General features: G+C 36.6%; 1 protein-coding gene across 2 annotated transcripts in view; it reads right to left on the reverse strand.

The window, feature by feature from the left end:
* Positions 1-317: 317 nt before the first annotated feature.
* CACHD1 (cache domain containing 1) overlaps positions 318-25,575 on the reverse strand; it is a 123,161-nt gene continuing 97,903 nt past the window's right edge. Inside the window, exons 17-27 of one of the 2 annotated variants that reach the window (XM_087719544.1) lie at positions 22,630-22,752; positions 19,757-19,856; positions 18,341-18,457; positions 16,656-16,816; positions 14,054-14,140; positions 13,773-13,889; positions 12,926-13,077; positions 12,306-12,467; positions 10,563-10,640; positions 9,546-9,647; positions 318-3,608 (exon numbers count right to left, since the gene is read on the reverse strand). In XM_087719544.1, the coding sequence (XP_087575670.1) occupies positions 3,370-3,608; positions 9,546-9,647; positions 10,563-10,640; positions 12,306-12,467; positions 12,926-13,077; positions 13,773-13,889; positions 14,054-14,140; positions 16,656-16,816; positions 18,341-18,457; positions 19,757-19,856; positions 22,630-22,752 (1,438 nt within the window). In that variant the 3' untranslated portion in view covers positions 318-3,369. The remainder of the gene's footprint in view (positions 3,609-9,545; positions 9,648-10,562; positions 10,641-12,305; positions 12,468-12,925; positions 13,078-13,772; positions 13,890-14,053; positions 14,141-16,655; positions 16,817-18,340; positions 18,458-19,756; positions 19,857-22,629; positions 22,753-25,575) is intronic. The other variant, XM_087719545.1, reaches the window with a different exon arrangement.

Raw genomic sequence — 25,575 nt, forward strand, 5'->3', positions numbered from 1 at the left:
ACACAATCGACACATTAAAAACTGAATTTAAAATGATCTCTGTTCTTTCCAACTGTGGAAGATCACCAATTAAAGGCTTTTTGTCAATGTCAATTGAAAAGATCTGATTCTTCATTATAATAGAGAAATAGGAAATTCCTGATTCCATTCCTGATTTTGGCAGGTCTAGCATCAGCATTCAATACTGTAGCTTAGTTGGGGGTTGGAGCCACAACTAACTATGAACATTTCACACAAAATCCTAGAATTATAGTCTCTGTTGCGGGATTTGGGAATAACATAAAATGAAAATGGTAGCTGGAACAATATAGAATTACTTTGGAAAATTCAAAAGTTTATTATTTCTGTTACTTTAAAAACCAGAATCCCATCAATATATGAGAGTGTGAGGTAAAGCCAGAACATACCTGGATTTTCATGGAGAGATTTTAAGAATAATACAACTTCAAACTATATTTATGAGTTAAGTCTCTGTTCCTTTATATATTTAAATATGACATGCTGGAGCTTCTAGTATAAAACCCATTAAATATAAAAAGGGAAATGTGAAAAATAATATAGTATTGTATATCATTGGATAGATAAAGCCAGATTTAATGAAGCATTACTAGCACGTGAAAGAGCATCTAAGCATAGAAGGAAATGGTGAATTAAACATTGCTGTTTTAAATAGCACTATTTCTCTTAAGTAACCTTGAAAAATATACTTATTTACGCATATTTCTGCTTTTGGAGGGAGTTGATCTGAAACAACTTGTGCAATGACACTTAAATTCCTAAGATCCTGCATGAAACTTCTCCCCCACCAACCCCCTCCTATTTCCTTAGATAATAGGTTCAGATATGTGGGTGAATATAAGGGAACAACTTAGATCTTTTTTCCTTGGGACTGCTTCTTGTTAGGCAAGCACATGGAAATGACAGTTCACAAAAGACCAATTTTGGGTGGTCTCCATATCTTGGTTCTGGCCAACATCTGCACAACTGCATGCAAGTCTCCCCCACCCCCAAAAACTCATTTGCCATTTTTTTAAAGGGCTGGGAGAAACTAGCCCGAAGACACCCAGTTGGTTTAAGGCAAGACAGTCACCAGATATCCAGTCCAGGCCTTTAACCACTACACAAAACTAGCTGTCAAGACAGACCAGGGGGTTAGACTAAATATTAGAGTTCCATTATTCTGGTCAGATGCCTTTAAAATCCAAGTGAAAACAGTAACACAATATAGTTAGAATGCAAAAACTTTATGACTATTTCATTCAACAGAAAATGTTCAAGGTTATGCTTCTAGGTAGGGTATAGTATTTAAAAAAAACATACTCAAGATCAGTAAATGTTATAATTAATGGAGCCGTTTTCATTTATCCATTTTCAAAATGACAATTGCAAATTAAAATCTTTGAAATCTGTATTATCCAATTTCCATGTACGGTATGCAGATGTAGTTCATTTTCTATTACAGTTACTTCCAGCCATTATTAAATCCTGGGAATTTTAACAATTTCCCAGTATTTGATTAATTTCTGCAGGAATTGAATTTTAACATTATCAATTTTTTAAAGGTATCATAACACAGCAACTGTAGTATTATAAGAGTGTATTCATGCTGTGTATGGACTCTTTAAGAGTCTTTTGTTTAATTCTAAGGACTAACAATCAAATGATAACATCACAAAGACATGGGACGAGAAGCTTTCTAATCAATTCCATTAAGACCATATCCTGTTCACACAAAGATTCCTACAGTGAGTACAGATTATCTCTCCATTTATATCAGAAGACCATGGAATTCACACACAGCTCCCCACTGCTATTCTCAAAGTATCTGTGAGCTTGAATATTTAGAAATGAAGATAGCATCTGGGAGAGAATATCTAATGCTGAAGAAATTTATATAACCGAGTTCCAAGTTAATATAAAACATTTTTATGCCAAATTACATTTGGACCTGTCAAAAGCAATTCATAAATCCATACTTTACATAATTTTATTCCACTAGAAATTGTGATTTTATACGTAGTATAAAGGGCATCATGATAGCACACACATACTTTACCATACTGTTAAAAACCATTTACATAACTATTAAGTACCCTATTATTAAAGCAATATTCAGATACCTTTTTAAAAACTACATACAGATGAATGTTTATCATATGCATGGTGCGAAGATGTGCCCATAATATTTTAGTCACTTTAAAAACAAAACACGGCAACTTAAAACTAGCTTAAAATTATATGGTCCATGTGCCATCAAGTCAGATGTTATGAATCTTCAATGAAGAACTAAAACAGTGTCAGACGCCAGATAAATCGGAAGAGATCTTTTATCATTACATTCTGAAAAATTTCCATTGTGTGAAATGGAAACAATTAGCATTTTGAATTTATCAATCATGAATGGCACTGAACACTTTACTATATTAAATGGAATTTTGCCCCCAAGTTGGAAGATAAGTAAGATGGGAGAATGAGAGAAGAATAGGATTCTTCAATGCTTATAGGAGGCATAGACATGGTATCACATTTCTACACAATTTTAGTCATATATATAAATTGTGGAGAAGGGTGATACTAGATATATAAACACAACAAGCCATGTTTATAGTGTACAAAATGACCATGGAAACGAACCTTTAATTATGTAAACAAATCAGCACACAATTTCTTCATTTTCCCTTTATAGCCTGGTGCAGAAGGGGGTTGAATATCAAGTCTCTTAAGAACCACAGTGTCACCAACACAAATAAAACTTTAGGCTGTATTCACGGAAAGTCTGTGATGCCTTTATTCCCTCCCTTTCCTTTCTCTCAGAGTTCATGAGTGTTTTGAGTTCAATAAATAGTACAAAAATAATCCTTTATTTAAAAATCTCCAGATGCATTGTCCTAGAGCCTATACAATAATTTGTAAGAGCAATGAACTTTTTTTTTTTTTTTTTTTTAAAGGAGCCCACACAAATGAAAACCTTGTGGCAATGGCTATTTTTAGATCTGGCACCTTCTTTGTCTCTGGCTTTCTGTTCTTCCCGTTAAGGAAAGCAAAATCTTCTTTGCCTTCATCTGAGCTCTTTTCTTGGCTCAGATTAACAGAGTTCAAAATGCTCAGCTAATTGCGTAAACCTTTCTTCTAGTGCTTGGAGGCCGAACATTCCTACTATTCCATTTTACTGAGTGTTATGGCAGCTTCATTCATCACCTTAACTTCTCCACTCCTGGGCCAGCTTTATGTTTTAGAAGGAAAACGTTTGTGTCTGAAATGAGTCTCGTGATAGTCACCAAAACCAAAGCCTGGCACCAAGGATGAACATGAGTTGGGCTCTTGCTGTCTGTGTCATGAGATGCAATTCTTCCCCCGAGGTCAAAGTCATTAGCATTCTGCATCTACCGTATGTACCGTCACTGCAGCCTGTAAGTGGTGACTATGATGGGGGGCAGGATGGTGCAATCTGTAATGGTGGAACTTGTGACTCAAAAGGGCAGCAGTCTGAGGGGGAGTCTCCAGGTCTAAATCTTCGTCATGATTTCCCACATCTACGCCAGCTGATAATGGGTCGTTATTGCAGGGAGGGTTTTCGCTGTCTTCCTGAGGACTCATAGTACTGTAGCCTGAAAAACAAAGCCACATGAACCAAGAGGGGTGAGTTTGAATGATGATGTTCATAATACTTAGCAATTATCATTTATGTTCATCATGTAACACACTGCAGGAAAGAAAAATCATCACCTCACAATGCTGACTGTTGCATGAACGTTAAGTTATATTTAAACAGAGTTTGATTTCCTTTTCTTTTGTATTTTTTCTTTGAGGTTTCCTATTTTGTACAAAAAAAAAATATCTCAGAGCATTATGGAAAGAATGCTGTTGCAAATTTATTATTCAATTCTTCTGCCTGCGATAATTTGAGTGATGTAATTTCAGTCACTCTCTCAGACCAGACCAACCCGCAGGGTTGTTGTTGTGGGGAAAATAGAAGGAAAAAGGAGTATTAGGTTTGTCCGCTGCCTTGAGTTGCTTTAACTGATAAAAGGCAGACTAAAAATCTAATAAATAAATAAACTAGATAAATATTCAGCAAACCTTGTATATGTTGAAAACAATACATAAAACATACCAAATAGTTGTCTACACTGTTTGGTATTTTGCGATTTTTATTAGATAAAGAAAAGCTTCAAATAATTTCCTTTATGATAATACAAATTATCTAACTTCAATAGCTTCATTTACTGCAACAAGGTGTAGGTAATATTGAGCAACCTCCTCAAACTCCTCAATGTCAATTTGGTGGACTAACACAGAGTGAACAGAATTGGCCTACCATTTTAGGTGTGCTGTTTGTAAATCTGTTCTCTCCCACGCACATTGAATTCCTCCAGTGGGAATTTGCCTAAAATATGAGCTCCAATCATGAATTCCACCTGAGGAGTTTCTTTCCACACATGGAGGGGAGCTGAACTCCTTTGGCAGGCAATTCTTTCAGCCAGTCCCAGAGATGAGAAGGAACTGAAATACCAGCAAAGAGCACAAATGCAGCAGGAAAGGAATGTGGAGTATCTCGGGTGTTTTGGGAGGCACCTGGCACAGGCCTTGCACAAATGCCTCTTGCCACTAGCTTTCAGCTATTCATGGGCTGAAAATCCTGCCTGCATTTTGGCATGGAGGATTTTCAGTTCCTGAGCAGTGTTTTCCAAGGTGTCCCCCTACCCCACGAGGCATCCTGTGCGCCTTGCCTGGGACTCCATCTGTCTAATGATGTGCAAGATTGATTAACAACCACAATTGAGAGTGTCAGGATTGTGGTAGTTGAATGAAACACTCATGCAATTCCTCACTTAACAACCATGTTGCTCAACAACCAAGATTCCAGTCCCAATTGTAGGTGTGAGTCTCTCTCTCAGCCCAACTACCACACAGGGTTTATTATTGTGGGGAAAATAGAAGGGTGGTGTATTGGATATGTTCACTGACTTGAGTAATTTTTAAAAATAAATAAAGGTTACAAAGGATACAAATAAAGAAATAGATTTATGGTCCCACTAAATATAGCTTGACAATTGCATACTACTGATACAGACCCTATTTAGATGATTACTTTTATTTTACTTATTTGTCATAGTTAAGAACTGTTCAATAGATATTATTGAGTTGGTAAAGTAGTTTCCTAATATAGACATTTATTTCCTTTGTAAAGATATTGTTAATCAGTGGGATTTTTCTCTTTTTCACTCTGCAATTTTAACCTAGTTCTACAGGATGGGCTGTTCTAAATCACAGCGATGGTTGACTTGCAACAAGCAAAATAATCAGAAACAAATAAAGCCAAATCTGGCTTCTTCGCTAAATTTTGCACTTAGCAATCTATGAAAAAGAAGCCACATTGGAGCATACCTATCTGAATCAATATCATGAACAGAGTTTCTCTTTGATAAGATAAATTGTTCTGCATCTGCTGAACAATTTGTTCAATATTGTAATTGAGATAGTGATGTTATAACGGAGAAAACAAAACCAAAATAAATAGTAATTTAAACTCCTCTAGGAGAACTTATTTGAGCTTCCTTAGCTGATGCTGTAAAGCCTTAACCTGCCTTAGTTATTGGTAACATTGACTGGAAAACGCACCATTAAAATCCAGAATTCTAAAGTGTATTTCAGCCAATTGTATCTCTATTTTGTGAGGTTTTCAGCTACCCCTGCAAGGAGTGCAAAAAAATAAATGCCCTGAATATGTAAAATCCAGAATGTTCCCATCATGCTGAACTTTACCATAAAAATCTACGTGCTACTACGACTCTCCTATACATAAACTTCAATTAGCCCAAAAGGTGCATTATAGCACAAAAATCTTTGAGTCAAGTTACCCGAAATCTACTAACTTAAATAATATTTACAAAATCTTGGATCCTGTCTAACTGAAATTTCAAGGATCTTCACAATAGTTGTATTTGCAAGATTGTGGCGCTGCAGCATTGATGTAGTCAGCCACGGTCACATGATCATGATTCCTGACACTCCCTGCACAAAGTCAATGGGGAAGGATTTTGACTCTGGCAGGAAGTCAGAAGATGCTCCCATTCCCACTGCTTCCCCGCCCCCAAGGTGGTCAATCTGCTTATCTGTTTAGGTTAAAGAATGATCTCTGAAACAATGACCCAACGGTTCATGGGTTGTTTATTATTATTTTTAACCCTTTGAAGGAGAAAGGTGTTTGAGAAATGTGAAACATAAGTAAATAAATATTTTTGTGTACTTAGTAAAATTAAGAAAGAGTAAATAGATTTTCAAAATAAAAATAAAAAATAAAAATCACACTACAAAATGTAAAAAATGCTAATTTAGAAGTCTACAAAATTCAATTGGATATGTGCAATTAGCTAGATTGGATAAGTTCAGCAAATTTGTAAGTATGGAAACACAGAGTCTTGTATTAAATATACGCAATTAACAATATCTTGGCTGGAGAATTCTGGGGATTAAAGTCCACGTATCTTCAAGTTGCCTAGTTTGAAAAAAACTTAGTCCTGTGAATTGACATTAACAGCTATATTTACTTTTATGCAACAGAACTCTTTGCAGTTGTTGCCTCTAGATTTAATAGATTTGATTTCTCCCAAATGATGACAATTTAAAAAAAAAGTGTGATAGGAAAACAAGTTGCATTACACCTAAAGTTAATTCAACAAAAATTTTGAAACAATTTTACACCTGTTATATTATTAAATGCAAAGTAATTATGGCAAAGCAGAAAGAATTCTAGTAACAGCAGTTAATGAACATTTTAACCTTTGTATAATGATTCAACCACAGTGTCCAATTCTCTGCAAATAAAAGGAAGTTAGCGAAAGAAAAATAATCACAATGCCAACGGCCCTAAGAGGCATTCAAAGAGACGTTCCAATGTTAGCACAGTCCGAATCTCTGGCTATTGTTTAAACTCTCTGCTTCTCTATGTTACTTGGAGAGAAATACTGAGGAAAGGAAATTATGCAATGCATTAGGCTATTTCAGATAATAATGTTACAATCATGTATAATGTACAGGAAAATTTGTCAAGGAAATATTATTGTCTAAGCTTCCGGTGAAAAGTGTTTGTTGGAAACCAACCAACCAAGGTTTGACCAGTGGTTATTAGGAACCAAGTGCCAATATTTATGTGATTTAGTTTTTTTTTTTAATATACAGGTAGTCCTCACCTTAGAACAGTTCATTTAGTGACCAAAGTTACAATGGCATTGAAAATTGTGTTTTATGACTATTTTTCACACAACCTTGCACCATCCCCATAGTCATCTGATCCGGGGGTGGGTTCTGGCAGTCACTACTGCCGGTTCGCTCATGGGCACTTTGTGTGTGCTCATGCGCATCATGTGCGCTCTGCGCACATGCACAGTACAATAAAAACTGTTCTGCACATATATAGAAGCAAAAAACAAGATGGTGGCACCTACAGCACCTCCTGGAAAACCGGGGACGTGGCAGGCCTGGGTCGCTGCTGGTTCCAGCGACTCAGGCTGCCAAACTACTACCGGTTAGGGTGAACTGATCCGAACCGGTAGGAACCCACCACTGATCTGATCAAAATTCAGATCTTTGGCAACTGACTCATATTTATGATAGTTGCAGTGTCCCGGGATCACGTGGGGTCCCGGGGTCATGTGATTGTTGCAACCTTTTGACAAGCAAAGTCAATGGGGAAGCCAGATTCACTTAACAACTGTGACAGTACATTAATAACTGTAGCAATTCACTTAACAACAGTGGCAAGAACGGTCACCAAATGAGGCAAAACTCACTTAACAAATATCTTGGGCTCAACTGCGGTCATAGGTCAGGGACTATCTGTACTCGTATGGCCTAAAACATGATACTTTTTATTCAATGTTGCCACAGAAGCAAAATATAGCATTTCCATGTTTGTTTGTTTTTATTTTTAATGGTTCTATTGAACAAAATTCTGTATCTCAATAATAGATGATGGCATTCAAGTCTGCCTAGGGTTGAGCTGTCATTTTTCTCTTTAAAATTATAGCACATTTCAGTCAGGGATCACTGCCACATACAGAGTGAACCGGGGATGTGCAGTCAGGGGAGGCAGAGCCTCACCACTGTCATCATGAAAAGAAAAAAAAATGTAAAAGGAAAAAGGCTGAGGTAGTTGCTGCCAGAGTCACAGTGGATGACTCTGCTTAGTGCTTAACTGTTTAAAAAAGTCTCTTTAAAAAGTGCCCTTTACAGGAGGAGGCGGGAGAACCATGTGCCTCATTTAGTCTATCTTTATGATCACACGAGAAGAGTTAAGCAAGGGTTAAAAGCCGAAAAATTCTTTATGTAGATGAGGCACATGGTTCTCTCGCCTCCTCCTGTAGAGGGCACGTTTTAGAAGCTTTTTTTAAACAGTTAAGCAGAGTCATCCATGGAGGCTCTGACAACAGCTAACCCAGCCTGACCTCAGCAGCTCTTGCCTTTTTCCTTTTACATTTTCATCATGGCAGGCAAGAGCAGAGTTGAAATCCTCTGTGATTGTGAAACAGATGGAAAAGGTATGTGGGTCAGAGGGAGGGGGATGAGTTCAAAATTAATGTAATTTGTAAATAATTTTTTATTGTAAGTAATTTGTGTGTGTGTGTGTTTCTTTCTTTTTGCCTCACCAGCCATAAACCTCACCGCACGTCACTGGAGTGAACATCTAGAAACATTCAAGGACTCCAGGAAATCAAATACAAACTTCTCATTCTGTCCTGGCTGTGCATTTAGTGTATCATACTGTATTTATAGTGAAAGTGATACGAAGATACAGCTGACAGCCCTGGCAAAAAAAATATGCCAACCTCACATTAATCCTCTTAGTGGACTCATCAATTTGATAGAGGATGGAAGATTTAGCAACAACTGTCTAGTGTGATTGGTCAATTATGTGGTAAAACAGTCATTCCCAGCCTGGATTGTAAGTTATTTTTTAATTTAGGAAGAATTGTCACAAAAGCCCAAATCCTTCTTCCTTAATCATTTTATTTCTATGTGAACCAAAGGAGAACTGTGTTTGCAGTAATTCTGTCTGTCACAAATCTTCTTATGAATCATCATGCATACCAGTAAGCCAAGAAGGCATTCAACCTTTTAAAATTTAACCCAGGCTTGATTTAACCTAGCAACAAGAAATAAACTCTTGGTATCTATGGGCTTAAAAGTAAACACTGTTTGGTTAAAAAAAGAAATAGTGTTATTCTTTATCAAATAGAACAAAGTTAAAGGGACAAGCATTAAAATGCATTTCAAATTACCCTACTGGGAAAAGAGGGAAAACTAATTTTTGTAACATGTTGCTTTTGTAAGGGTGCATATTCATATATCAGTGTTGATATATCAGTGATTAAGATGCTAATTGGAGGAATGAAATGAAAATAGCTTCAAAGTTGGCAAGGGACTCGTCCTGGAATGGATAGCATCAAATTTGTTTTAAATGAAGAACAGCCCTGGGATTACTTTCTTAGAAAATATGTTATATTGTAAGCAGAAGCAAGATGAATGGCCTCTTATGATCTTACCATGATCACTTTCTGTTCCTGATCGTCCCCAATAACGGCGTCTGCGTTCAGGACTATGGGCATGTCGCTCAATAACTGCTGCTATAAACCGAGTGTTACTGACTATGGTGAGCAGAACAAAAAGAGAAAGAGAGAGAGAGGAAACAAAGGATATCTTCACATACTCATAAGCAGATTACTTTGAAGACATTAAAAAACAGCTTTTTATTACATTGTTGTCAAATTCCAAAGCTGATCAAGCTTCTAAAGCAGTATGAAAGAACAGTAACTATTTTGCTTCCCCAACAGCATTGTAATAACTTAGAATCAATTGGGCAACAAAATGCACCTAACACATTTACAGTATACCTTTAATATACCTTAAATACCTCTTAAAATGCTTTTTTTTTTTGCAAAACTGCAGGAAATATTAGCAATAGTTAAAACCTGGTAAGGAAAATGCAGGAACATCTATAGAATAACAACTGTGGGTTTGATCACTACATTTCCCTACAGTTTTTAAACCAGCTACTTATTTTATCAAGAGGTGGGTGGGTGGATCTTATTTAACAATGGGCACATGCAGTTCTCGAAAGCAAAGTGAAAAAATCTGCAACTCAAAAGGCAACTAAATTTTATGAACTGTCATGTAAGAATCGACTAAGTCTGGACAACAAGAGTATTGATGTATGGCATATTTGTTCTTCAGAAGAAAACAGTAAGATAGAAGTGTTGGAGACAAATCATGGGCCAAAGGATAAAGCTCTGCTCACAAATCACTGAAGTAAAAACTCAGTGAATTGGGTATGAGCAAGCCAATATTTTTTTACAGTTACATTCAGTCTATGGAAAGGCAGTAATAGACAGCATCTCTTTAGAACTGACAAGGCCAAAACTGTAAAGCACTTTGCCCTCTTGAAATGATTACAGAGATGAATAATGTTACATGTCTATAGAAGGAAACTGCAGGGAAAATCCCCGCATGCAGCCTCTCCCCATGTTTTCCTGCCCAGCCGGAATGGGATTGCTGGTACTCACTGATTCCTCTGTCTTCATGACTGTCCTCATCCCTTTCATCTCTCTCATTCTCCAGGTTGGACATGCGGACTGACATTTCTGCACACCGTTACAAACAGAAAAATGCAACTATTAAGAGAGAGAAGTTGCATTGGCCTGTAAGAGTGCAATGTTTTGAAAATGGCCTTGGGTTACCCCTTTTTGAGAGACAAAGTACCGTGTTTCTATGAAAATAAGACAGGGTCTTATTTTCTTTTGCCCCACAAAATATGGCCTTGGGCTTATTATAGGGGGAGGGATTATTGTTTTGGGGTTGCCGGGCAGTTGAGGCTGTGCCCAGCTCTTCGGGAGCCCACTTGCAAGGGAGCAGCCGCCCGGCAACTCCCCCCTCTGGCCAGGCAGAATGCCATTCCCCAACCTAGCGGTATCCCGAAGGCAGCAAGCAACATGAACGCCTTTCTCCCTCCTCCCCCCCGCTTGGTGCCTTCGGGATACCACTAGGTCGGTGAGCGGTACTCTGCCTAGCCAGAAGGGTGGGTTGTCCAGGGGGTTTATTTTTGGGGGGTGGGCTTATATCTTTGCCCACATGAAAAATGTAGCAAGGCGTTAGTTTCAGGACAGGTTGTATTTTCGGGGAAACATGGTAGCAGAGGCTTGGAAACCATATAGCAATTATGGTAGAGGTTATAGCTTTCCTACCTCTCTCTTCTCTTTTAAGCCATATATATGTATGTGTGTGTGTGTGTGTGTGTACCATTTAAGTGTAACATACATACATATATACATAAATATTCATAAAATTCTGTGAAATAATAGCCACCCAAAGTCACTATAACAGTGAGACAGGCAGCATATAAATTTAATAAAAAAAGTAAGTGAGTGAGTGAGTAAGTAAATAAATAAATAAAAATAGTTCTATAATCTTTGATATTCTCTGAGTTTGGCTGTTTGCTTGCAGACCTTTTATTACCCAATTATTTAACATTATCAGTGCACAATCAAGTGCAACAACCAGTGCATAATAACCAAGCTCAGAGAGTACTAAGGATTCTTCAATTCGACACTGAGTACATATTCTCTTTTATAGCTCTTTTAGAAATGTTGGAAAGTGATGATCATGATTAAACATTTTCCTTGCACTAATGGCAACACTTTCATAACTCCTATTTTCCCAATTATTCGTACAAGGTCAGATAATATTTGCATGGAATTACATAGATCAATGCTAGAAAATGGTTAGAATTATAATCAGCAGGTAACATGCTCTCTTTTGAATTTTATTATTAAGAAGGCAAAATGCTAAACAGTGGGGTTATATATTGTGTTTATATAAAAGGATGTCCCTAGAAAATACTATTTTGTCTTTTGCACAACTGGAGCAAAAACATGGATTTAGAACTTTTTAAAAACTTCTTAAAAACTACTGAATGTATCAATAAAGGATCCATAAGGCATGCACATCTATCCTGGAAAGCTAACTACATATCTAACATGCTCTACAATCAGCAGAAGGAATAAATATTTACAAGATTCCAGAAGAGGATTAATAAAACAAGTGCAATTTTAACTTTTCTATCCAGCAGAGGTCAGTAGTGCCTATTCTATATTAGAATAGAGTAATGTGAACAAAACATATTCTATAGGGGATATGCTTATAATTCAATTTGAAATTATCAGAAGATTTGCACAAAATCAAAAGAGTCAGAGCCAGAAAACACTTGCAGTTCTATTCCATGAGAAAAAAAACACATTTGTTCAGCTTACCTTGGGCTGCAAGTGGAGACATATGCTGATGACTTCGGCGATGGATTTGATGACGATAGGCATAGACTGCGAGAACCAACACCATTATGCATCCCATAATACCTCCTGCTACAGGACCAACTGGAGCGCTTTTTATCATATTCAAAGTTATCACTTCATCTCCTTTCATTTCAGAGGGAGAGAAAAAATGAAAATAATGTGAAAATCTCCTAAAGAAGTTCAAATCCTATAAAATAATCTAGATAATTGCCAGATTATGGATGCTGCCTGAAGTCTAATTTGGGTGACAAAGACATTCCAGAGAGGAAATCATGCCAGTTTTCAAAACAATCCATGTGACCATTTCATTGGTCTATGTAAGAATATATTACAAATTGTAATGAATAGACTAAATCCCTATCCTAATCGATACACCACAATGGCATTTCACCTTACAGACTGCATGGACTAGAAAGCATCTGTTATACAGGATTCTGTATACATTCTGCTTCCACAGCCAAATTTCTGTTATGATAAAAAGAATCATGCAATTTCACCCTGCGTGATTCTCACAAAACCTATAATTGGGTTTTTTTTTTAATGTAGATCATCCAGACATTAAAAATGCAAATGAATCTTACCAATGGAGCCCATGTCATCCGTATAGGGGCTTTTGGCACCCACAATACCCCCAAAGCATTCCTTCTGAAGAGCACAATAGGATTTATCAAGGTGAGTCTTTCCATCACTGTCCACCATGCACCACTCACAGTCTAAGACACCAAAACAATCTCTGCAAGACAAGGAAATGGCTGTGAAAATTTACTTGTTACAAGATTACCGTAAGTGACTTGAAGCAAACATATTTGTGAAGTCAGTCTTTTATAGCTAGACCAACAGAGAGGTTAGTTAAGCTATCTCACCTTGCTATCTCTTTGAGGAAGTGCAAATGTACACTTCCAATGAGAAAACAAATCTGTCTTTTTACCAGCTAAGCTGTTCTATAAACAAAATAATGATTCTTTAGTGCTATATGTGAACCTGATATTTTACTTGTTGTTTAGTCAGAAATGACATTAATTTTCCTCCATCCTCCTTACTGTCCTTTTCTTCAAAGTGGAACAAGACAATTTATGTTCCTGTTATTATACCAGTGCTATCCTGATTTAAATATGAGACCTCAAGCAGCCATTTCCATAACACCCACCTAAGAATCCCCAAAGCAATGACTATTTAGCACTTTTTCAGGTTCTAGATTCAGGCAAGCTGCTCAAATTTAATTTCTTCAACATTATGCTATCATTTTAAAGGTTTTGTAACTTTCAAAGGGTAGAATCTGAATCTGCAAAGAAGAGGAGCTATATGTTATTAGGATAAATAAAGATAAAAGTAAATTTAACTGATTTTATAATAATTTTTATTTTAATTCTTCAAGCAGTTTAAAAAAAACTTTACTGATTTCTTTAAGGGAAAAAAGGTGTAACTTACCCACTCTCCATTCTTTGATTACACTGTGTATTGATACACTGAGGAAGAGCATCCTGTAGGCTGGAATCCACAGCAATAAAAGTCAGAGGTTCCTGATGGACTTCACAACTAGGATTTCTAAAATTTGGAAAGCAGTACGCAAAAACTAGATTTCAAAAACTCACTCAATTGTTATGTTACATTATCATCTGAATAATTACCCTTAAAACAATACAATGGCCCATTTAACACATTGAACAATATTATAATAACATTATTAATAAGTTGTGAGCTATGCATACCTGTTTTCTGCATTGGTAAGGTTGCCTGTACATTCATTGACTTCTAAAGGACACTCGCAAGGACATTCGCATTCATTCTGTTCCATTCTTCAGGGAAAAAATAAACAATACATATATTTATTATCTCTTACTCCCTGTACATATTGAATCTTGGGCTAAAAAACAATCTTAGTGTCAAATAGGGCCAATAGTGTTGTTTATGTTATATTAGGCTTATTACTAGAATAATTATTGGCAACATAGGTAGAGTCCTTTCAACATTTTACTAAGTTTTCAAAGTCCACAGTCATTACAATAATGTCAGCACAAATGCCATAAGGAGTATAACTCCTCTATAGCTATGGTGATTTCATGTGAAGTAGCATGTAACTACTGCAATTAGTAGGCATTAGTAGCTTCATTTTCAACAAATGTGGAAAAACATTCTTTAATGCCTCAAATAAGTAGTAGCAACAAAATCCAGAATTTAATTTAGCTTTCAGCCCTTGAGGCCATCTTTACTTTGGATCTTCCGGGCTGTCACATTTAGAGCTGTGGGAAACTGGGAGGGAGGATTTCATGGAGTGGTAGAGATATAACAACATTCTTTTCTCTGGGAGTTAAGGACATTTCAACCTGCACCTGGAGTGGTGTGACTGGGAGGCATCTCCAGTTGGGACGGTGGAGTGATTGGATCATGTGATGGACATGTGGGTCCAGGGGAAGGGGCTTTGACTTCCCTTTGGGTGGTGAAAACCTGGAAGCTTTCAGATTCGGGTTTCCCCAGATGTGACAATATGACATCTCTAATAAAGTGGAACTTTGAGGAACTTCTAGCTCAGATTCTTCTTTCATTGGGGCTGTTACTTGGAACCCTGACATTGGCTTCATCTACAATCTCTCATCATTCAGCTTCATAGATGTTGCTGAGTTTCAGTATAAGAGAAGATGGAAATTCTCTGCATCTTGTTTCTTCTCACCATGCCTATTTTCTTTATCAGGCTTTTCACTTTTTAAAATTAAACAAACATAAAGATGGTCTTTTCTATTCTTTTTTTCTCTGCAGTATCATTTTTGATACACGATGACCAAATATCACCACCAGAATAGTCCAAAGAGCTTACCCTGGTGGTAAGATGGACAGCCAATAAAATTTACAAATAAATAAACAAAAGATAGGCAGTGCCATACAGTATAAGCCATCTGGCCCACAATCTTGAGGGAAATGCATAAAATATGACCCCGAATCAGACTTAACCTGTCACCTAAACCAGATTGACTGAATTAATTCACTAGATTATTTATTCAGGAATACAGGTAATCCTTGATTTACAACAGTTAGTTTAGTGATCTTTCAAAGTTACAACCGCACTGAAAAAAGTGATTTATGACCGTTTTTCACAGTTATGACCTTTGCAGCACCCCCATGGTCCCATGATTAAAATTCAGATGCTTAGCAAGTAGTTCATATTTATGACCGTTGCTTTGTCCCAAGATCATGTGACTCATCTTTTCTGAACTTCTGACAAGCCCAAGTCAATGGGGAAGAAACTAGGTTCACTTAACAACTGGGTTACTAACTTATCAACTTCAGTGATTCATTTAATAACTGAAGCAAGAAAGATAATAAAATGGGGCAAAACTCACTTAGCAAATGCCTCACTAACAAAAGGAAGTTTGGGCTTAATTGTGGTCCTACGTTGAGGACTACCTGTAATATACAGACTGAAAGCATTTCTGAGAGGAGGCAGGTGGGAACTCCTTGTTGTCAAGAAACTATGTTGAGGTAACAAGCAACCACTAATTCAGCAATCTTTAACAAGTAATCTCTAACTCAGTCCTGCAAAATGGCCACGTTTTGCTGATTAACAAGCTGTACTTCAGACTGGTACTGCTACACACAGCTCATTCTCGGCCCACAGAAGCGCAGCTCTAGCCTGGCAATCCAATAGTTATCCAACAAGCAGGTGTGTGACACTCCTGCCCCATGAAAAGAAAGTATAGCCCTGTCTTCTAAGAGAGCTGCAACAAAAAAGAAACCAGTCTGTTAACTATACAACAGGTCTAGTGATTGAAGGTGCTGGCCTAGAATGCAGGAGGTTATAAATTCTAGTCTCGCTTTAGGCATGAAAGCCGGCTGGGTGACTTTGGACAATCACTCTCTCTTAGCCCAACTCACATCACAGGGTTGTTGTTGTAGGGAAAATATAAGGAAACTGTATCAGATACTGTATGTTCGTCACCTTGAGTTACTTATAAAATAATAAGGGTAGGATAAAAAATCTAATAAATAAATAAATAAAAATATGGCTACGCTTCTGGGAGAAAGCAAGAGAGTCTCCTGGAGCCCACAAATCAAATGTTTGGATGTCAAGATGACCCAAGTGTAGCTAGAAATGTTTTGCTTCTTCACACGGAATATGGAACTGTGCCTTGCATAGTAAATAAGCAACCTGCCTAGGCATTTTGTAAATAAGACTTAACATGCCTGTTGAGTCACATGCTGTTTCACTCAGCTAAAAACCAAATGCACATTATATAGAGGCCTTGCAATCCCTTCATTTTTAAAGAAGCACAATCCGAAGTATAATCCAATCATGTCTCATTTCAAATGTCCTCTTACCTGTGACAGTTTAGACAGAGCCTGTCTACCATACTGCAGGCACAGAAAGCAAGTGAGTCACAGGTTTCATTTACTATTCCAACAAAGGCATTGGTTCCAGGTATTCTTGTCAGCTTGTATTTAGAACAGTGGCTGCCGTGCACAAGATTTGTCAGATCACCCTAGGGGGAAGGAAAACAGATCAGACATGTGGCGGAAAACATGTTTCCCGGTGAAGTGAATTGTTCCTGTTACGACAAATGTTATCTGCTACACTGTAAGCTTACAGTGTCCAACTAAATGAACTCTCATCAGAAATCAATGCTTCAACATACAAAAGATCCCAACCAGATAAAAATGTAAATAAACTGCAAGCAATACATTTTTCTGACTAAAGCAATGTAATCTTGCTATGTAAAATTGCTATTGCTATTGCTATCTAACTGGATGTCAATTTTCTATGGTAGAGCAAGCATGGAATATACATATCTCATTTGTTACCTTACCTTTTGAAAATAATTTTTGCAAATCGGGGGTGGGGGGTGGGGGGAATCATGAGGCCCTATCACCATCTGGCTAGGAAGCTTCTGATTCAAAGAATAACGTTGAAACAGCAATTGTTCCTCTCATCTTTCCCAGTCATTAGAGAGTAAGAAGAGTACACTGTTCATTAATGCACTCAAATAATAATACTGTGATTACAGAATGTCCCACATTCCATTTCAGCTAGGCATCCAAGCACTCTGTTGGATCCCAGCAAAGCCTTATCTGATCCAGCAACCTTTTCTCCACAGTGGCCAACCTCCTGAGATGTTTATGTAAGGTCTACAACGCCCTCCCGCTGCTGTTTCCTTGCAACAGGTTATTAGCACGAGGTTCCTCTGATCTTGAAGAAGTAACTAGTACCTTTTTTTCATTTCAAGTTATAAAATCCTTAGTGCCTTTTCTCATAGGAAAAGTGTAACAATGTAATCTAACTGGATGTCAGTTTTCTATGGGCGAGCAAGCATGGAATATACATATCTCATTAATTTCAATTCACATATTTTTAAAAAAACCTTTTTTCTAGTTTTGGAACAATCTTTGAAATGCAGTGAAAAAAACTGTGCATGCTCTTTTAAATGTCGTTCCATTATAGATTTGCAGAGGTAACGAATATTATATTTGACCTCAAGTATCAAATCTATGGTTTTCCCTGCACTGCTAACTTAATGCCACTTTCCTAACTGAATGTCCTCTACATGAGTTTCATATTACCAGTCAGGCAGCCACTGTATGAAGTCATCCAATATAATTTCTATGTTCCCAAATGTGCATGGAAAGCATGCAAATTGATAACATTCTCAGGAATTTCTACTGAAAACTTGCATTTTTGCCCCATCCCTGAAGCAAAAAAAACCCACCTATGTTTCAGTACTGAAGCTGCAAAACCAATGCAAAAACCCAATTCATTGTAATTTGCTGATGATGTTTTTAAAATTTTGGTCACTGACTGGGATAAAGGTTTGGTCACTAAATGCCTAAAAGTTGACCCATAATACTCAAATATTTAAATGTACAGTATAAATAAACTGCCCCATGACCTACCATTCAGACTATCAGACCAATGCTGCAACATAGATTGTTATACCGTCTCTACTACAATCTAAATAATATCCTATTTGGATATAAACAGTTTAATGAATGGGTTACATTAAACAACGTACCGTAAGGCTAGTATTAAATTTATAAAATCTCTGGACGGTTCTGTCACTGAAACTGTTACATAAATTTTTCTTCACAAAGTTTGGATGATTTAGGATATCATTTGCCACAAGAGGTTCCTATAAATAAAAAGAAGATGGCTGTTAATGGTTTCATAATTTTACAAATATCAGCAGTGTATTTCTATTGTTAAATTGGCAGTTATAGCAATAGCAATAGCAGTTAGACTTATATACCGCTTCATAGGGCTTTCAGCCCTCTCTAAGCGGTTTACAGAGTCAGCATATCGCCCCCACAGTCTGGGTCCTCATTTTACCCACCTCGGAAGGATCGAAGGCTGAATCAACCTTGAGCCAGTGAGATTAGAACCGCTGAACTGCAGATGACAGTCAGCTGAAGTGGCCTGCAGTACTGCACCCTAACCACTGCGCCACCTCGGCTCTCAGTTATAGCTACAAACAAACAGTACTTGAATTACAATGGAAATTGGGAGTGGAACTTCCATCACTAAGCAATGTGGTTGTAAAGCACAATATCCACATGACTGTATCACTTAACAACAGCAATACTGGCAGTTCTGGTTGCCATCATAAACCCAGGACCACGTGGGGTTTTTGCAGGCAACCAGGTCAGTGAGTGAATGGAGGGGCAGGGGACACCATGAGCAGCTGCTTTGGGCTGCCATTTGATGTTATGGGGGAACAGGGTATGCAGATGGCAGGCACAATGGGCAGACAAAAAATATTGGGAGCAGGAGTGACTTCTAACTTCCAACTGGCTTCCCCATTCACTTTGCTTGTGGGAAGACAGCAAGGATAATGAGGAGCTTCCAGTGAACATTACTGGAATGGATGTTGAAGATGATGCAATTTGCTGAGATGGCCAAAGATAGTTTTGATTAGAAAAAAAGACATTATCTAAGTTTACTGCTGGCTGGAAATCCCTCATAGACTTTTTGCATGAAGAAGAACAAAAGCAACACCTATGACATTGATGATTAGAAAAAAATAGATTATACAAAAAAAAAATTAAAGCTATGATATAACCATAAAGCAAGAGGTAAATGTATACTTATAAAGAAAATTAGAAGCTATTTCTTTATATTTCCCATTTTCTTAAATTTTCATTTTATCTTTTATTTTCTTTAAATATTAGCTTTTGCTTGTCTTTATTACAATCTTAATAATACAATTGTATTTTTTAAAAAAGTGATCATGACTGTGATGTCATAACTGCAAGCTGGGCTCCAAGTGCCCAGATCACAACCATAACTGTGCGGATGCTACAGCAGTTGCAACATTGCAGAGTTGGTTGAAAGTCCCCCTCCTTTAGTGCTGTTGTAACTTTGAACAGCTGCTGAACATGTGGTTGTAACTCAAGGACTACTTATATATTGAAATACTGTGATGCAGGCAAACCTTGTGTGTAATATGTTGCTGTTCTACTGGAGCATGACCTTTAGGATCAATAAGAGTTGGATGTGCCACAAGATATCCTCTGTCTTCCATAATAAAGCACCTATCAAAAAGCAAACAGTAAAAGAAGTAATAGATCAGAATACATGTTTTCTTAGGTAGCCGGGTGTATAATTTGCCAAACAAATGTGTGCATGCAAAAAGACACATGTGTTTGTTTATTTATCTAGACCAGGTATGTCAAACCCGCATCATCATGGCATCATCACATGACGAATCATGACTTTTCTCCTTTTCGCTAAACCAGGCGTGGGCGTGGACAGTGCATAATGCATCTGGCTGCGAGTTTGACATTCCATTTGGATTCCACCCAACTCCAATCAATTCTTTTGAGACTCACAACAATAGAGCAACACAGAAACAACAAAATATAAAAACATAACCAAAAAATGGAATTAGGGATGGTAGGAATACATGAAAGATTGCAAGTTCTAAATGTCTGAAGCTTAGAACCTCTTTTCCAAGAGTTCCTAATTTAGTACAAATTATTTTGTTCTTAACTGAAACAAAATAGAGAATATTTCAGCAGTAGAACTTCATGTGTTACAAGAGCCTTAAGATTGACATAATGTTTTTTTAAAGACAGTTTCTAAAATGCAGTGTGCTGCCAAACTATAGTTGGCTTTCTGTTTTTGTCAGTTGTTGCAGCCAAGGCCAGTTTCAATATGGAAAAAGTAGACCTTACACTCACATATATTTAGAATAAAGTTCTTCCAATTCTACAGACATAGAGAGACATTATTTAAGTGAAGGGTATTGTTCATTGGTTATATTAAACTTAATTTCTGCTGGATTCAGTGTTATTCACATTCCAATAGTTCCCTGTAACACTCAAAATATGTTGGGGTCTTGTTGCACTGGAATATACAACACTTGAAGTATTTCAAATTTTATTCCAACAGAAGGTTCAGAATGAGGTTGCTTTTCACTAGGGTTGAGACAAAATAACCCCTAAAACAAATGCATGTAAATTACAGAATTTGGTGCCAAGCAGGAAAGTATTTCCCTTCTAAGATTAATCCTCCAAGAAGAACAAAAGATATCATAAAGTCATATCAACCAAGTTTCACTTATTCCAAGTAGCCTAGGAAGATATTCAGTGACATAGCAAAAATAGTTGAGAGATCCAATAATCACATCAACCCATTTTTTAGTCCAGCCATTAGTGAATATTGTATCACCAAAGTGTCCCAAACAGTTTCAGTCCCATAGTTACATCTAAATCCATATTGAAATATTCTATTTTATCCAAAAATGCCAGCAATCAGATAAGTCTATTCTAAATTGTGTAATTTTTCATTATCTTTCACTAAAGATGGAGGACAAGGGCAGAGTCTTCTTTCATTTCTTTTAACCAATCACCTGGTAACCATAAACTCACACAATTGTGGAAAAGATGCAGAAAAAGATCTTTGTATCTCTTTTATGTTCCATAATTTCATCCATAATTTCATCAATAAACTTGCAATCTTATACACTTACCATGGAAAGAAATGGTTAATATTTTTGAGTAAGCTGCACTGTGTAAGCTTAATTTTATCAGGAAAATACTGGGTTGTTTTTCAGGATTTAGTGGGGGTTAAAGGAGAGAGTTTGCCTCCCAACCTATTCCGATCTCTAATCTTATTTTGCAAAAGAAAATTAATAATCATGCCATGATTAAGAGCACAATCTCAAAGTACTGTGCTTGGGAAGATGGCAAATAATTTGTAGGCTGCCCCTTCCTACAATATAGGCTGCTACATGGTCTTTCATTCTAGCTTTCCTTGCTAGGTACTTGCATTCTCTATTCCTTTTTATACGATTTCTCTTGTCTTAAGCCACACTTTCCTCTCATTGCTCAGTGTACTTCCTTCTCCTCCAGTTCATTCTGAAGCTTAAGAATCAGGTAATAGTGGGCAGAAGGGAGATAATATTCCTACGGACAATAGGCTGGGACAGAGGGACCACTGAGAGTGGTTAATGTTGATCTTCACTGATGCAGAAAGAAAAGATCCCATCAAACTAGATACCAAGCACTTCTTCAGATCTGAATACAGGTCATCTCAACTTCTGTTTTTGTTCATTTATGCACGTCATTCTTCAGTACAGGTAGTCCTCAAGTGACTCCAAAATTTTTTGCTAAGTGAGAGATTTGTTGAGTGAGTTTGTTCCATTTTACGACTTTTCTCGCCACGTTTGTTAAATGAATCACTGCAGTTGTTAAATTAGTAACACAGTTGTTAAGTGAATCTGGCTTCCTCACTGACTTTGCTTGTTGGAAGGTTGCAAAAGCTGATCACATGACTCCAGGACACTACAACTGTCATAAATATGAGTCAGTTATCAAGCATCCAAATGTCAATCATGTGACCATGGGGATGGTGCAATGGTCATAAGTGTGAAAATGGTCATAAGTCACTTTTTTCAGTGCTGTTTTAACTTTGAACAGTCACTAAATGAACTATTGTATCTGTATTTAAGGCGTTTTCATCCTTTCATCCTCGTGCAATATTCATTTTTATCTTCTAATTTTACATGGTTATATACTTTATATACTTATCAAAGATACCCTTAAATATTCCATAAATCAAAAACCTCTTGAAAATAAAAGCAAATATCACTGTGAAGTAGTTGATTTCTAAATTGAACTGTAAACTATTCTCTTGTTGACCCAGATTAAAAGACTTTATTTCAGAATTAGGATTTTTTAATATTGTAATTTTTCTTCTCACATCTAAAAATTTTTTCGGTCTTAATGACAGCTGTAGTGAAGTAAACTGAAAGAACACAGACAAAGTATAAGATAAAAGCAAAGGGACTGCATATAATTTTACCTTATTTTATTGCCTCCGTCTTGATTACAAACTGGTAATAGGTCCATTAGTACTTTGTAGAAATACCGCAGAGTAAAATCAATGCCCATCACCGCAACAGAATGGCCAGAAGACATCTGTGAGCTACAAACAGAAAAAGCACAAGAGGACTTCTTGAGAGACATAGAATTAAGAAAATAACCAAAATATTGCTTAGAATCATGAATTTAAAGGAATAAGGATTCTCTCTCTGAGCAAATTATAGCCTTTTAACCTTGGATTTTCACAAACAATCAGAGCAAACATTTGTAACTTAATTCATCTCAGCAGATTCTCCTTCAGAGAACAAAAGAAAACAAAGAAAAACTTAACAGAAACAGTTTTGTCTGGGTCTATATTATCTGCACACGTGTCTTTCTGTTTGCATTCATGTTACTGTATACCATTCAAGTTGGCAAGTTAGACAAAACCAAAACAATAAAATAAAACCAGAGAAAAATCAAGAACAAGAGGAAAAAGCAATTGCAAAAGCGATACAGTAAAAAAAAAAAATAGAGACAGATACAACAGATGAGTCTTGCCCTGTAATGCTCTGGGTTTCTTGTAGAAGAGGTGTTTCAGAAAATATTGCACAGGAACAATCATATTCTGGATTGTTCCTTAAAGTTTCTGTGTTATCCTCCTGCCAGAACGATGCGGCGGCTGCGGGGAGAGTCATTCTCTAAAATTGCATGATCCCAGAAAAAAGATGCAGATGCTTTAAAGAGTTATATTGTGGCACTGTAGTTGCTCTCCTACGTATTATATTCTGAAACACCTCTTCCAAATTAAATCTGAAACCATACACAATCCTACAATCGATAACATGCTTATATCAGCAGTAAGCAAACGGAAACCTTTTAAGTAATCCATAAAAGACCTCCAGGGATGGTGCCAATATTTGAAGCAGAAAATTCATCAATTTGGCTGCAGTCGCAACATGTTGGTATGCAGTGGCTAATTTCACATGACAATCTAAGATAACAATCTGTTTAAATGTATTTTCAATTAACTAACCTGCTAGACTGTAAACTTAACATATTGCAGTAGTTTACCAACCACATTATGCTAAGCCAAAATCAAACAACTACTGGTAGCTTAGTGGGATGTATGAATGCATATATTTTTTGAACTAAAATTAAACTGATGGGTCAAGTTGGAAAATAGTAAATTAATCAATTGAGATGAAATTTTTAGTAGGGTTTCTTCACCTTTATTTCTTTCCTTCCATATCATAAAATATTATCTACATGAGAAGTCATGAGATATGTCACTAATTTTCTTTAAAACTGAATTAAAATTTCATGTGGCCAAATCTTTCTCAAGTGAATCAAGGAAATCATTTTATGATTAATGACGCTTGTCCTAATGCAAATTAGAATTTTACATGTCTCATCTCTTCAGTCTTATACATTTAACAATACATCAATATGTTGAACAGAATACTATTTTTTTTAATGGCTATTACACAGTTGTGCACTACATTTTTTAATTTAAATCAAATTCCTGGCCAAATTATTAGCAGAAAATGCTCAATTCACACATTACTTAATGAGAATAAAAGAAAAGAAAAATAAGATAAGACAAAACAAGGAAAGTGGAGATGTAATTTTAGGAATTCTCAGAAAACTGTATAAGCATGCATTTTCCAGAATGTTTGCTACAGCTAAGTGAAGAGTACATTTAATTTAACAAAAAGCCCCACTAAAAAATGATAGACAAACCCAACATTTGTATTTACTGGATTATCAAAATCCGACAGAAAAAGGCGTTCTGTACCACTTTTTTTTTAAAAAAAAAAACCTGTACAACATTTATCTATTATTCTCTGGCAACCCACAGACCTCTCATCTCAGATAACCTTGCTTTCAGCATTCATTTTTCTCTTGTATAAATAATTATATACACAAGAAGCAAAACAGAGTTCTGTTTACAGCATTTTTAATTTGAAACCTGATCTTTTTCTAAACCATATAAAAATACAGCACAACTGCTTTGTCGAAGTTGTACAGGCGACTGACTTTCGCTTTCCTGAAATTGATACTGGTCTTCATTAAAAAAGAGTGATGGCAGATAAACTTCAAAAAAAAAAAAAGAAGAAGAAGAAGAGCTGAAATGTAAACAAAAAACAAAGCAATAGATACAATCCCTGGGCTCAGGACAGCCTCCAGGTCCCTCACAGCGTTCCAACAGCTACAGAAATATAGACACCTTATGCAAGTAGATGCTGTTTAAAGAATCAGATTCTTTTCAGCTTGTGGGGAACTGCAAGGCCTTCAGACCTTCTGCCTATTAAAATTCTTCACAGCTTTTCACTTCCTCCCTTCACGAGAAAGGGAATATGAATTCCCTGCAAAGATACTAAAATTCCAAGTAGCTGAAAGGTCAAAAGCTCTGGTTTAGAAATGAATATGGACACCTAATTGCCCATCAAATTGGTTAGGAATTTTAGGTTTAGACCTGAAATCAGCTTATATTCAAATGTTCCTTTAGGGGATAAAATTCTGCTGGTGGAGAAAAATCTATTTTCTGAAAAGATAATTGTATCAGGACTGCCTTGTCAAACTAATTTTTTTTTCTTTGCAGTCGAGATTAAGGTTCTATGTGAGAATGCAAAAGAAAGGTCCTTTTCTGGCAAAAAGATCTAGTTTTTTTAATATGTTAACTCAAAATGCTGTTAACACAAATCTGATGCAATATTATGCATGCAGGCTTCTCTCCTAAGCTACCAGGGGGACCGGGAGGGGGGGGGCACACAAAAGTTATAATTGAAACTTAAAGGGAATACAGCTGCAATATGGACAGAAGCATCTCTAAATCAGTGGGAAGTAGCTATCCAAGCAAAAACCTTTACAGTCTTTATATACCTGTCAAACAGAAATGAAATATAAAATAAATAACAAGGTTGAAAAGACACACACACACACA

Source organism: Thamnophis sirtalis, unplaced genomic scaffold (assembly GCF_051295495.1).
Source record: "Thamnophis sirtalis isolate CommonGarterSnake01/CBP01778 unplaced genomic scaffold, rThaSir2_p1.2 scaffold_7, whole genome shotgun sequence".
Lineage (NCBI taxonomy): Eukaryota > Metazoa > Chordata > Lepidosauria > Squamata > Natricidae > Thamnophis > Thamnophis sirtalis.